This window comes from Moschus berezovskii, chromosome 18, assembly GCF_049115385.1.
Source record: "Moschus berezovskii isolate FMDL1 chromosome 18, NW_MosBer_1.0, whole genome shotgun sequence".
NCBI classification, from domain to species: domain Eukaryota; kingdom Metazoa; phylum Chordata; class Mammalia; order Artiodactyla; family Moschidae; genus Moschus; species Moschus berezovskii.
The window spans coordinates 37,657,141-37,669,777 of record NC_142477.1 but is presented as its reverse complement, the minus strand read 5'-3'; the positions used below and the strand labels follow the sequence as shown (position 1 = coordinate 37,669,777).

Sequence of the window (12,637 nt, the reverse complement as noted above, 5' to 3'; positions counted from 1 at the left end):
ATCTATTGCTTTTTTCAGCTCAGTCTCTGCCGTTTAAACCTTACATCACCCCCATCTTGGCTGGGTGGTGTTTCAACTGCTGTCAGCACCCAGCATTCCAGTTATGCCACATGGCAAAAGGTCACGCGTCAACATATTTTGGGAGCATTTTCCCCACACAGCATATCATGTGTTGATCTTAAGATTGGTCAGTTGAATTATTAAAGGCTTTGGAGTCAGCCTGTAAGTTTACGTAAGAAAAACAAGTTGATGACTCTTACGTAACCCATGTGAAGAAAAAGGCCATTCTTTCTCGCTGACTGCGATGATCCACACGCTATTTTACTTTTTCCTTCTCTGCATTCCTGTATTACCTGATGGAAGCCCGTGTGCAAATGCACAATTTGAAAATTACCCAAACGATGCTCACACATACACGTACAGACATTTATACACAGCAGTCATCACATCAGTTTTAGGCCTGTAAAATACTGGAAGCAGACTAAATGCCCATCAATGAGGAGCGAGTTTAATAAAATACAGCACAATTATACTATGAAACATTATGCAGCAGTTAAAAAGGATGAGATTTGTGTGCTGACAAAGAGAAATCTTGGGTATTTTAGGTGTAAAAAGTATGGTCCTAAAGAATGAATGAAGTTTCCATATTTAAAGAGGAAAGTAAAAGGTGGCCAAAATGTTCATTAAGATCCAATACATATAGACACAGACTATCTTAAGTCATTCAGGAAATTAAATAGCTGTTGCTTCTGGGGAGGTCAACTAAGGATCAGAAGGAGAGATTTACTTTCAGTTTATCTGATTTATCCTACAATTATACCGTGATACATAATCATCAAGGGATGACTGTTTCTTTTCTTACCCTGCCTTTGGCATATGACAGTTCTTTCCATTTAAGAAGCCTGGTTTGGATTTATCTAGGTTAAGTCCTCATTTGAGTTTCCCCAAGAAATTATTTTCTGAGTTGAATGGTTGGCCTCTGTCGAGGTAAGCTCTTTTTAGGGAGCATGCACTTGATAATTTAAAATAACAGTAGCCTCAGACATTATATTTTTGCATTATTTTCATTGGTATCTTTTGTCCTTTTTCTTTTCAGAGGGAGGAGGTGAGCAAGGGTTCAGTCTAGTATTATGGTATGCCTTGGCAGCAGGAGCTGAGAGGCAGCAGAACTGTGTTGTGAGCAAAGGGAGATGGCCTTGTTACACTGTGCTATGAAGAATGTGAGCTACTTAAATAACTGCACCCATTTCATTGTCATCCAGTGTTTTAATTATGATTTCAACCTGCAAGAATTCACCCTACAGTTTTTTTCAGGAATGAATTAACTTTGTAATGTGACAGGATAATGTATCTGACTTTTTAAAAATAAACTATGTGTATGTATTTAGGCTTCCCAGGTGGTACTAGTGGTAAAGAACCCACCTGTCAATGCAGGAGACATGAGAGACACAGGTTCGATCCCTGGGTCAGGAAGATCCCCTGGAGGAGGGCGTGGCAACCCACTTCATTATTCTTGCCTGGAGAATCCCATGGACAGAGGAGCCTGGCAGGCTACAGTCCATAGGGTCACAAAGAGTCAGACAGGGCTGAAGGGACTTAGCATACATTTTTTACTTTTTCAAAATAGAAGAGAAAAAAAAAATCTAATGGAGGCTTTTAAATAGTTAAAAAAAAAAAAGACTACAGATCAACTGAGAGGCAATTTTCAATGAAATAACTGTGATGCAAGTGTCCAAAAGTGGCTGATGATTGGGGCAGAGTTCAAGGTGGTCGCAGGAGCTAGAAGACGGGAATGGTATGACATGTTGCGTGAGAGACTGCAGACAATGGCCACCTGCTGAACATGACACAGGGTATAAAAACCATCGCCCTGAAGTGCTCCTGAACTGATCTTCAGAAGCCTTACAGGGCGTGCTAATGAAGGAGCCCAAAATCAACAAGGGAGATGCAAAACGAAACAAAAGTTTATTTTCTGCAATACTTTTCTGTAAATTACAAAGGCAAAATGCTAAACTACAGCATGTAACTTCAGTATTTAACCAGAGTACTTGAAATAAATATGCATCCTGAAACAAGATAAAAGGCTACACTTTGTCAGGCGTCCTACAAAATGTCTCAAGTTTTACACTCTGCAGCATTTCTGTGGGGGTGGGGGGGGTGGTTTTGTGTTTTCTTAAGTGCTGTGACAGACAGTCCTTTCACATTTTTCTTTGGAGCATGTTCGAAATTGCTGAACTATAAACGACTTAAGAAAAGTAACACCAAGTTCGAAAGCCATTTCTGCTTCGCTGTCGTTGGCCCTCATTCAGCACAGGGCTGCCAAACGGCCTCTGAGCGCAGGCAGCCCCGTCAGAGCTGGCCTACACTTAACAGTTCCATACGCTAGAGACGTCTGTCTTCAGTTTACATCCCTCCATAAGATCAAGGCCATAAAGGAAGCTGCAAGCAAGTCAGAAACATTTTTAACCTGAAAGTAGAGGGAACAGAGATGTTTTTTCCCCAGACCTCGGCGAGGCACCCATGTTTTACCAGGATTTTTTTTTTTTCAAAGTTGAAAAACCCACTGGTACTCAACAATCCTTCCCGAGGTAATTTACAGGTGCTGGTAGAGTTGGGGCACTCAGAAATAGTCAATGGGCTAAAGAGGATTTACTATATGTAAAGACATGCTACAGTCTAAGAACACAATGGCAGAAAGTCTACGGGTGTTGGTGGCAGCTCATTTTGAGTGGAATATATAACCACCTTCTGCTATAGCTGAAAACGTGGAGGAAAAAGTTACATATATAAAGTCTTAAGCATGATTACCTAAAAAATACTTTGTTAATATAGTCTAATGTAAATTTCACTTACTTAGGGATTTAGATATGAAAACATCTTTAAGAGCCAATAAAAATATTGTACAGGAAAAAAAAAAACACCTTTAAAAAATTGAGGTTAAAAACTATGAGGCATTTCTTTTGGCTGTAAACACACAGTTTACTGTCCCTTGTCGAAACACAAATGTTTGGATTTCCTGAGCTTCGTGGATAACAAACAGCAGGAGGCAAGTTTGCATAGAAAATTTGCAACACGTCAGAGATGTACTTAAGAAAGAACTTTTAAGGACAATTTGCTTTTGTTTTTAAACTTCATATTTAAGTTAATAGTGCTCATCTGACTGTAAGATTGACAGGCAGGGTGGTGAGAAATATAAGGCAGATGGGGAAAAAAGATGGAATTAAAGTTTTTAAATCCACAGGATATCACGATAAAGGATCTTAAGCACACAGTGCATAACTAGTGTCATACTAATTTGGTTAGAAATTAAGTCGTGTTTGTGGGGGTAGGAAACCAACGGTAAAGAGAACCCTGCTCTGCTGAATGGCACGGCCCAAGTGTAGGAGCAGAAGCATGGCTGCATGGAGCATCAACGTGTCATGCAGCCATGGAGCCCCTTAGCTAGGCAGGTACCAGGGAAGATACCCCGCTGCCAGTCCAGGACCAGACTCCTGGGCGTGACTGATCCCAGCTCTGGATCAGAAGCGGGGGGTGACAGCATCTTTCCCCTCTGCTGCTCTGAAGTCTCGCAGCGGTTCTAAGGGGGACAGTCTTCTCCAGGGACCTGTCCTCAGAAGTCTCTGGAAAGGGAAGAAGTTCTATGATAAGGGTCACAGTGATACCACGAATGAGAACAATGGCAGTGGCTGCCGACAACTCCGGATGTAACACAAAGGGGGGACAACAAGGGGCCAGTGTCCTGCCAAGGAATCCACTTTACTTCTTCTGGGACTGGTTCTTACACATGGTAAGGATTTGCTTCAGTACTTTTTGGACATCTTCATCCATCTGGCCCTAGGAAATTCCAACACAAGACACTCATTAGAATAACCCATGATATCATGCCTTGGACACAACTCACGTGGGACGCTGGGGGTGGGGGGTGGTGAGGAAGGAGATGAATAAAAAAGGCAGAGGCTGCTGTCCCACAGGAGCGTCAAAATGCAGAAAACAATGGGGGCAGAGGGGAGGCTGAATGCGTGTCAGAAAGGTGAATGTCAAAAAGGTTTAAAATGACACTCATTAGAACCTAAATCCTGGCACTGCCTCACCTAGGGAGTGAGATGACTGGCAGGCAGAAGCCCTTAGCTGTCCCCCTCGATCTTCCCAGGAAATATGAGCCCTACCCATTCCCACATTTCTAGGAGGAACTGAGGCAAAGCGAAGGCCCTGATCTTTTTCCTCCAGAGGACAGGAGGCTGGGTCTCCCAGCAGAGCCCTCAACAAAGGGTTTCTAGAGCCTTAACAGCAAATGAGAGCCCAGCTAGTCAGAACACCGACCGTCCCAGGACTGCAAGGGCACCAACGGCTCAGTGAATATCCTCAAGCGCAGAAAGTAACCCCCAGACTCCTTCTCCTGATTAGGTGGGGGCAGGGGGTGTGCAATGGCCACCTCCTCATTCAGCAGCCAACAAAGGAGGCAGCTCCCCATTAACAGGGGAAGGGGCTCCCGACACAAAATCCAAAGCAAAGCAGAAGGTATTTGAAAAAGCTTTCCATTGAAAATCCATCTCTTCAAATTCTCATCCATTCTGCTAGTTTCAGGACGGGGTTCTGGACAAGCCCTGCTGTGGTGTCTCTCTATGATCCCCAGACATCATACCTGCACAGCGTACAGAAGATGCATCCTGTAAACAGATATCACTTCCTGGTGTTGTTTCTTGCATTCCTAGAAAGAGACAATTTGACACTGTTCAAGAGCTTGTTGTGTGTGAGTCACTTAGTCGTGTCTGACTCTTGAGATCCCATGGACTGGAGCCCACCAGGCTCCTTTACCCATGGAATTCTCCAGGCAAGAATACCGGAATAGGTTGTCATTCCTTTCACCAGGGGATCTTTCCAACCCAGGGATTAAACCCAGGTCTCCAGCATTGCAGGCAGATTCTTTACCATCTGAACCACAGCTTGCTGCTGCTGCTGCTAAGTTGCTTCAGTCATGTCCGACTCTGTGCAACCCCATAGATGGCAGCGCACCAGGCTCCCCTGTCCCTGGGATTCTCCAGGCAAGAACACTGGAGTGGGTTGTCATTTCGTTCTCCAACGCATGAAAGTGAAAAGTGAAAGCGAAGTCGCTCAGTCATGTCCAACTCTCAGTGACCCCATGGACTGCAGCCTTACCAGGCTCTTCCGTCCATGGGATTTTCCAAGCAAGAGTACTGGAGTGGGGTGCCTTCTCCATCAGGGGCTTAGGAGACCTTAAAAAAAAACCCTAGGAGAAGGCTGTGGCCAAATGCTACCCTAGTGATTCCTTCCAGCAACTAGCATAGGAAGTTTTTGAAATTGCCGTGGACTTGATGGTGTGTGTGGTTTGGAACACTTGTCAATATTTTTAGGGGAAAAAATCTATTTCATATCTTAGCATATGTCAACTCCAGAAGAAAATTCCTGTAAAAAGTAGTTGATAATGATAATCCCATGTTTGTTTAAACAAATATATGTACGCATACTTAGACAAATGTATTCACACAAAGTAAACAACAGTGCAAGGAACTACATCAAATGCAGTTACTGTCTCTGAGTGGTTAAATTACAGACAATGTGTATCTAGAGTAGCTTCTTCAGAGATTCTTTTTTTTTTAATCTTTCAACTTTTTTACAATGACCAAATATTTATTAATTTTTTAAATGTAGTCTTATAAAAAGAGTTGTTGATTACCTACTGTGTGTCCAGTATATAATCCCTGGGGAATTCAGCGATTTAGTTGTCAGTATACTGAGGCGGTAAACAGGGTGATGACCCCAATCTCAAAGGCCCCTCAGCACAGCTGTTAATGCTTTTATTTCTTCTTGCTGAGATATTATTCCACTTCCTCTCAGTGACTATTTCAAGGATCTCAACTCGGCTCTTAACTCTTCTAAGAAGAGGCCTTTCTTCCTATTTCCTGATGGAAATCGAAACTATCACATATGGATCACTTAAAAAATCAACTGAAGTCCATTAGTATCTCTTCTTACCTCCTTCCCATCATTGTCAGATATGAAGTATCCTTCCCATTCAAGGACAACCTTGGAAACCTCGATCTTTGAAGTTCATGCCACTAGGAAGTATACTTGGTAGCTCTCTCTGCTGATTCCTCCCACCTCTTGGTTCCCTCCACTCCATCATTTAAGCTCTGTCTTCTGATCACTGTCTTCCTTTCCGGTCCTGCTTCTGTCATCACTTGGCTGACTTCAGTAACCACGTGGATGAACCACCCACCACCCTGGCCTCTCAGTCCCTCAACCTCAGCTTCATGACCCGTTTCTCTTCCTTCCAGCCACTCACTCTTATGGCTACCTCCCTGCCTCAGTCATTATCTCCAAGATCTCAGTTGAAAGCATCCCACTCCCCCACCACCATCTCCTGTCTTTCTAGCAAATCTGCATTAGGCTTCCCCTGCCTCCCACTGTTTCTCTTCAGCTCCTGCAGATACCTAGCTCCTTAGTCACTTCTCCAGCAGTCAGCCTCTAGCCGTCCACACCTCCACTCTATTGAAACTGTGCTTGCTACAGCTACCATGGGACATCTAAATGCCACATCCTTGCTGCCTCCTATTCATCTAAGATTCAGTACAAGCATCACTTCCTGCAGGAAGCCTTCCAAGACTTACACAGATTGGCTATGCACATTGCTTTTCTACACCACAGTGCTAGTCATCTCTCAACGAATGCTAACCACAGTGAGTACACAGAAAGTCATTATATTCCATGAAATCAGGGACTGTGTCTTATTCATTTTTATATCATGGACACCTGGTACATTACTGATACATCAGTTCAGTTCAGTTCAGTCACTCAGTCGTGTCTGACTCTTTGCGACCCCATGAATCACAGCACGCCAGGCCTCCCTGTCCATCACCAAATCCCGGAGTTCACGCAAACTCATGTCCATCAAGTCGGTGATGCCATCCAACCATCTCATTCTCTGTCGTCCCCTTCTCCTCCTGCCCCCAATCCTTCCCAGCTTCAGTCTCTTTTCCAGTGAGTCAGCTCGTCGCATGAGGTGGCCAAAGTATTGGAGTTTCAGCTTTAGCATCAGTCCTTCCAATGAACACCCAGGATTGATCTCCTTTAGAATGGACTGATTGGATCTCCTTGCAGTCCAAGGGACTCTCAAGAGTCTTCTCCAGCACCACAGTTCAAAAGCATCAATTCTTCGGTGATCAGCTTTCTTCACAGTCCAACTCTCACATCCATACATGACCACTGGAAAAACCATAGCCTTGACTAGACAGACCTTTGTTGGCAAAGTAATGTCTCTGCTTTTGAATATGCTATCTAGGCTGGTCATAACTTTCCTTCCAAGGAGTAAGCGTCTTTTAATTTCATGGCTGCAATCAGCATCCGCAATGATTTTGGAGCCCCAAAAAATAAAGTCTGACACTGTTTCCACTGTTACCCCATCTATTTCCCATGAAGTGATGGGACCAGATGCCATGATCTTTGTTTTCTGAATGTTGAGCTTCAAGCCAACCTTTTCACTCTCCTCTCTCACTTTCATCAAGAGGCTTTTTAGTTCCTCTTCACTTTCTGCCATAAGGGTACTGATACATAGAACCGCATTAAATGCATGTTGGATAATTGTAAGAATGACTAGATAAACCGTTAGATATAGTACTCTATGAGTCTGTGATAACCACTTATCAGAAAAATGACCTGCAAAACAGTCAAGAGCATCTTCTCCTTCCCTGACTACTACTCCACTGCTAGAGCTGGAGCTGGTAACATAAAAAAGCTGGTTTTGAACTTTGTGGCCAGATGGAGTAAGGACTATAGAAACCTGAATCCACTAGTATTGATCTGTACTGAAGAAATCACAAAATCCAAGTTCATGTAAATGGAAAGCAGCAACAGTCCAGAGTAACCTAGTCTTCATGTAGAAAGCATCACATACCCTCATCAACTAAAGGGCTTCCCAGATGGCTCAGTGGTAAAGAATGCCCCTGCCAGTGCAGAAGATGCTGGAGACTCGGGTTCAATCCCTTGGTGGAGGAGATGGAGGAGGAAATGGATCCCACTCCAGTACTCTTGCCTGGAAAATCCCGTGGACAGAGGGGCCTGGGGGACTACAGTCCACAGGGTGACAAAGAGTCGGACACAACTGAGTGAGCACGCAACAACTAAAACTTTACAAATTCTATAGCTCTGTCTTCTGACCGCTGTCTTCCTTTCTGGTCCTGCTTCTGTCATCGCTTGGCTGACTTCAGTATCCACGTGGATGAACCACCCACCACCCTGGCCTCTCAGTCTCTCAACCTGACAGGCCCTCCAAAGATGCCCATGTCCTAATCCCTAGAATCTATAAATGTTACCTATCAGTCAAAAGGGACCCTTTAGATTAAGGATCTTGAGATGGAAAGAAAGATTATACTGATTATCTGGGTGAACCTTAAATATGATTACTAGGGTCCTGTGCTGCTGCTGCTGCTGCTAAGTCGCTTCAGTCGTGTCCGACTCTGTGCGACCCCATAGACAGCAGCCCACCAGGCTCCCCCGTCCCTGGGATTCTCCAGCCAAGAACACTGGAGTGGGTTGCCATTTCCTTCTCCAAAGCATGAAAGTGAAAAGTGAAAGTGAAGTCGCTCAGTCGTGTCCGACCCTTAGCGACTCCATGGACTGGAGCCTATCAGGCTCCTCCGTCCATGGGATTTTCCAGGGTCCTATAAGAGGAGGCAAAAAGGTCAAAGGTGGAAGAAGGAGGTGGAAGGACAGAACCAGAGGCTGGAGTGATGTGCTCTGCAGATGAGAGAGGGGCCACAAGCCAAGGAAAGCAGGCAGCCTCCAGAAGTTAGAAAAGACAACCAGATTCTCCCCAAGAGCCTTGAGAAGGAACCAGCCCTGCTGAGACCTCGACTTTACTGTTGTGAAACTGATTTTTCTGAACTTGTGATCTCCAGGACTGTCAGTTATAAATCTGTGTTGTTTTAAACCAAGTTTCTGTTGCTCTATTATAACAGCCACCAGAAACAAGTACAGACGTGAAAGAGCTTTACTGGGTGAAATCAGGAGAGGGGCCAAGAAGCAGCTTCAGACATGTGGATATACAACCACCAGACACCCTGGCCCCCTAATAAGAAACATCTCGAGCCGCTGCCAGAGACGGTAACTACTGAAGCAGAAAAACAGAGAAAGGAGAGCAAGTGAGCGGAAGAGGGAACAAGACAAGAAGGCTCCTGCCACTATCCCACTGACTCCTCCCTCCCCAGTGACACAGGGAACCCATTCTCATTGCAGGCAATGACTGGGAAACCCACCAGCTCCCTCTCTGGCCCTCACCTAAAGGTCTTTAGTCAACTGCTCACTGAAGCACGACACTCTTTAGGCTGGGCAGCTTTCTGCTCGCTCCCACCTGTCCCCCAACCCCACCCGCCCCAGCCAGCCGTGGAAACAGGCCCACTCACCGCCAGCTGGTTCTGCAGCTGTTTCACCTGCTGCTGCAGTGCCTCCAGCTGCTGGCTCTGCCTCTTGGAGGAGCTGGCAGAGTAGGAGAGCTGCGAGAGGCTGTTCAGGGCCTCCTTCAACTTGGTGACTTCCTTGGACATATCATTTATCTAGCGAGAAAGGAAAGCTCTTATCAGGAGAGAAGGCACCCGCAGAGGCAAAACGCCAGCTGTTCCTCCACTGGGAACACAGCCTCGACTGGCCTCTGGGCCTGAAGCAATCCCTTTTCTTAATTTTTCAGAGAAAAGCCATATAATGAAACAAAAACAGGTAAGAGTCAGGGAAACCAACAATCCTATGCAGACAAGAGCCCCGGAATGAGACTGTGCTTGGGGCCATGAAGGTAACAACAGCTGTTATGTGGATTCCCTTCTTTCACCCTTAAGATGAGGGACTATTAAAAAAAATAAATCAAAAACAGAATTTCAGGTATTCTGTATTTGGAGCCAGCTAGGCTTTGTTCCCTATTGCTGCCATAGGCAATCCGAAATAAGTTCTGGGAACCCTGGTATCTCTGATATCCTACCTTGCAGTGAAGACAATCCCCACCCCCATGGCTTTGGAAGGTCTTTTGGAAACATTCATTATAATAAAGGAATAAAAGATAAATAATTCTCTAGTGAATGCCATTCAGAACATCTAACCCAGGAGACTGGGCATCTGGGCACACAGAGCAGATCCAAGCACAGATGTATGCTTCACTACTCCCCTGACTCTGCCTTCCTCCATGCTCAGCCCATCTCGAGTTGCCTGGCTCCCCCAGATTCCTCCCTTTCTCTCCTGTCACACACCTTTGAAAATGAGGACCAGGGAGGGCTTTTAAACTGACTCAAGGGAAAGCTCATGGGGTTTAGGGAAGCAGTATCAAGTCTGGCAATAATTGATTTTCCATATGACAGAGGAAATCTGTCTGGATTCCAACAGAGTAGAAGTTTAAGATGGACCACAAATACTTCTCAGCTGGTGGGTTCTTCTGGCCCCTGACACTTGGCAGAGCTTCTGTAAAATAATTTTTAAGGGGAAAATACGTACCACACATTTGAAAATACTCTGGTGTGAGGGAAGTAGTAGATGGGTGCTTTCTCACTCTCTTTTTAAATAAATGTCCACCCTACTATTTTTAATGTGGCGCTGGGAACAGATGGAGTCCTGTGTGGAGCCTTAGCGCTTTCACAATAGCTTAGTGCTAACAAATACTAAAAATGCTAACTTCAGTAAATGAAGGTTCAAAGCACAAGGGTTTGCTAGAAATTCAGTAGCAACAGTCTCACCAACCTTCTTGTCTTTATCCTCTTCCAGTTTTGAGGAGCTCTCAGAATGTCTCTTCATTTCGGCGAGTTCTTCCTGAGCATGCTGGCATTTTTGCAGAAGTTCATTTGCTTCCTGCTCTTTGGATTTCAAGAGAGTCTGAATGTTTTCCTTTTCCCTTTTCATTTGCGAGACCTCACTTCTAATCTGGGCAACCTCTGAATGGGCCTTCTCTTTCTCTTTCACGGAATCCCTTAATTTTGAGGCCAACACACTCACTTCGCTTTCCAAAGACGACTGGAGCTTCTCGTAGGCAGACCGGGGCACCATCGCATCGGTCATGGCAGCCTTCTCCTCTAGCAGCTGTTTCTCCAGCTTCGTAACCTCCCCTTCCTTGCTCGCCAGCTGCTCTTTCAGACTGCTTATTTTTCCCTCCATCTCTTTGGCAGTGGTACGCAGAGTGGTTATCACTTGCAAATGCTCCGTGATGGAGACAGAGTTCTCTTTCTGTGCGTCTACCAACTGTTTGAGCTGGGTCAGCTCATTCAGCACTTTTGAATACTGAGACTTCATTTCGGACAGTGCCTCTTCGGCCTTCGCTCTGGATACGTTGGTCACTTGCATCAGCTTCTCATGCTCCGCTTTATGGATATATTCAGCTGTGACATCTTCTAGAGACTTCCTCTTCCGGTAATCCTCCAGCTCTGCCTGGGCTTCTTTGTATAGCTGGGACAGCTCACTCACCTGCTTGTTGAGTTCATCGATCATCCTGTTCATGGCCTCTTTCATATCCTCAGCTTCGTCACCCGCCTCCTGAGTCATCTGATTTTTCAATGTATCTTTCAGTTTTGTGATTTCTTCTTGTGCTTCTTGATATTTCTCAAACAAAAATGCTTTCTCCTTATTCATATTGTCAATCACCATGCAATAGGAACTTTTCATTTCCTCGTACTCCTCCCTTGGTGGCTGAATAACGGCCTCTTTCTCCCTTTCTGCCAGCTTCTCCTCTAATTCTCTCACTTTCTCTTTATTTCGTTCACTTTCTTCCAGGGCGCCCTGGAGGTCCCGCTTGAGCATGTCCATTTCTTCCTCGGTGATCCTCAGCTCATGCAGGTGCGAATAAGTGTCCACGCTTTCCGGTGAGACCAGGCCCAGCTTCATCTGCTTCTGCACACTCAGGACTTCTTTCATAGCTTCCTCGTACTTACTCTGAGTTTCCTTAAGTTTCTGGCTGAGGTCGGAGCCGTTCTCTGAGATCTCGGCGTTGTTTAAGCACACTGATTCTGTCCTCCTGGTCTGGAGCTCGGCTTGCAGCTGTTTCCTCTCCGCTTCAGAGCTCTCCAGTCTCTTCTGCAAGTCGTGTAAAACCTCTTGGAGTTGCTGGATTCTGACATCACTGTCGAGAGTGGATTTACTTGAGGAATGTGTTATGACAGATGGAGATGGTTTGGAGTCTAGAGGAGGGTTTTCACTAGGTTTGCCCAGGGATGGGGCCAAGTCAGTTTGAGTAGAATGGTAAGAGTCAAAGCTCAGGTCTGCTTCCCCCTCCCTGGGTGTTCTGGCCTGGAAAGAAGGCAAGAATGCAATGACACCAAAGGTGTGGTTAGATGAGCAAGCAACTGCAATCGGGGAAATCCAAACCAATCCAAATCCAAATCCAAACCTTGACTATGGGGGAGCAGCAGTATCATTCTGCATGCGTCCTCTTGCCCCATGAAAAAATATGGTCTGGGACACAGAGTCGGGCTTAACGACACTAAGCTTGCTCTGCACTCTCGAAGGACAGATCATGTTTGCCACTTTAAAAACACAAGACCTGTTTTGGCTGCAGAGCTTCTGACTCAAATTTTTCTTTGTTTCTCATATTATTGTAGTTGCCCTACTTCTTACCACATTCTTAAATCTGCGAAATGATCAACCTTACTAAATG

General features: G+C 45.2%; 1 protein-coding gene across 7 annotated transcripts in view; it reads right to left on the bottom strand.

The window, feature by feature from the left end:
* Positions 1-1,942: 1,942 nt before the first annotated feature.
* Positions 1,943-12,637, bottom strand: part of RAI14 (retinoic acid induced 14) — a 172,254-nt gene continuing 161,559 nt past the window's right edge. For all 7 annotated transcript variants that reach the window (XM_055422196.2, XM_055422198.2, XM_055422199.2 and 4 more), the window contains 4 exons: positions 10,735-12,270; positions 9,420-9,569; positions 4,643-4,708; positions 1,943-3,834 (listed from right to left, as the gene is read on the bottom strand). In XM_055422196.2, coding sequence (XP_055278171.2) covers positions 3,757-3,834; positions 4,643-4,708; positions 9,420-9,569; positions 10,735-12,270 — 1,830 coding nt within the window. In that variant the 3' untranslated portion in view covers positions 1,943-3,756. The remainder of the gene's footprint in view (positions 3,835-4,642; positions 4,709-9,419; positions 9,570-10,734; positions 12,271-12,637) is intronic.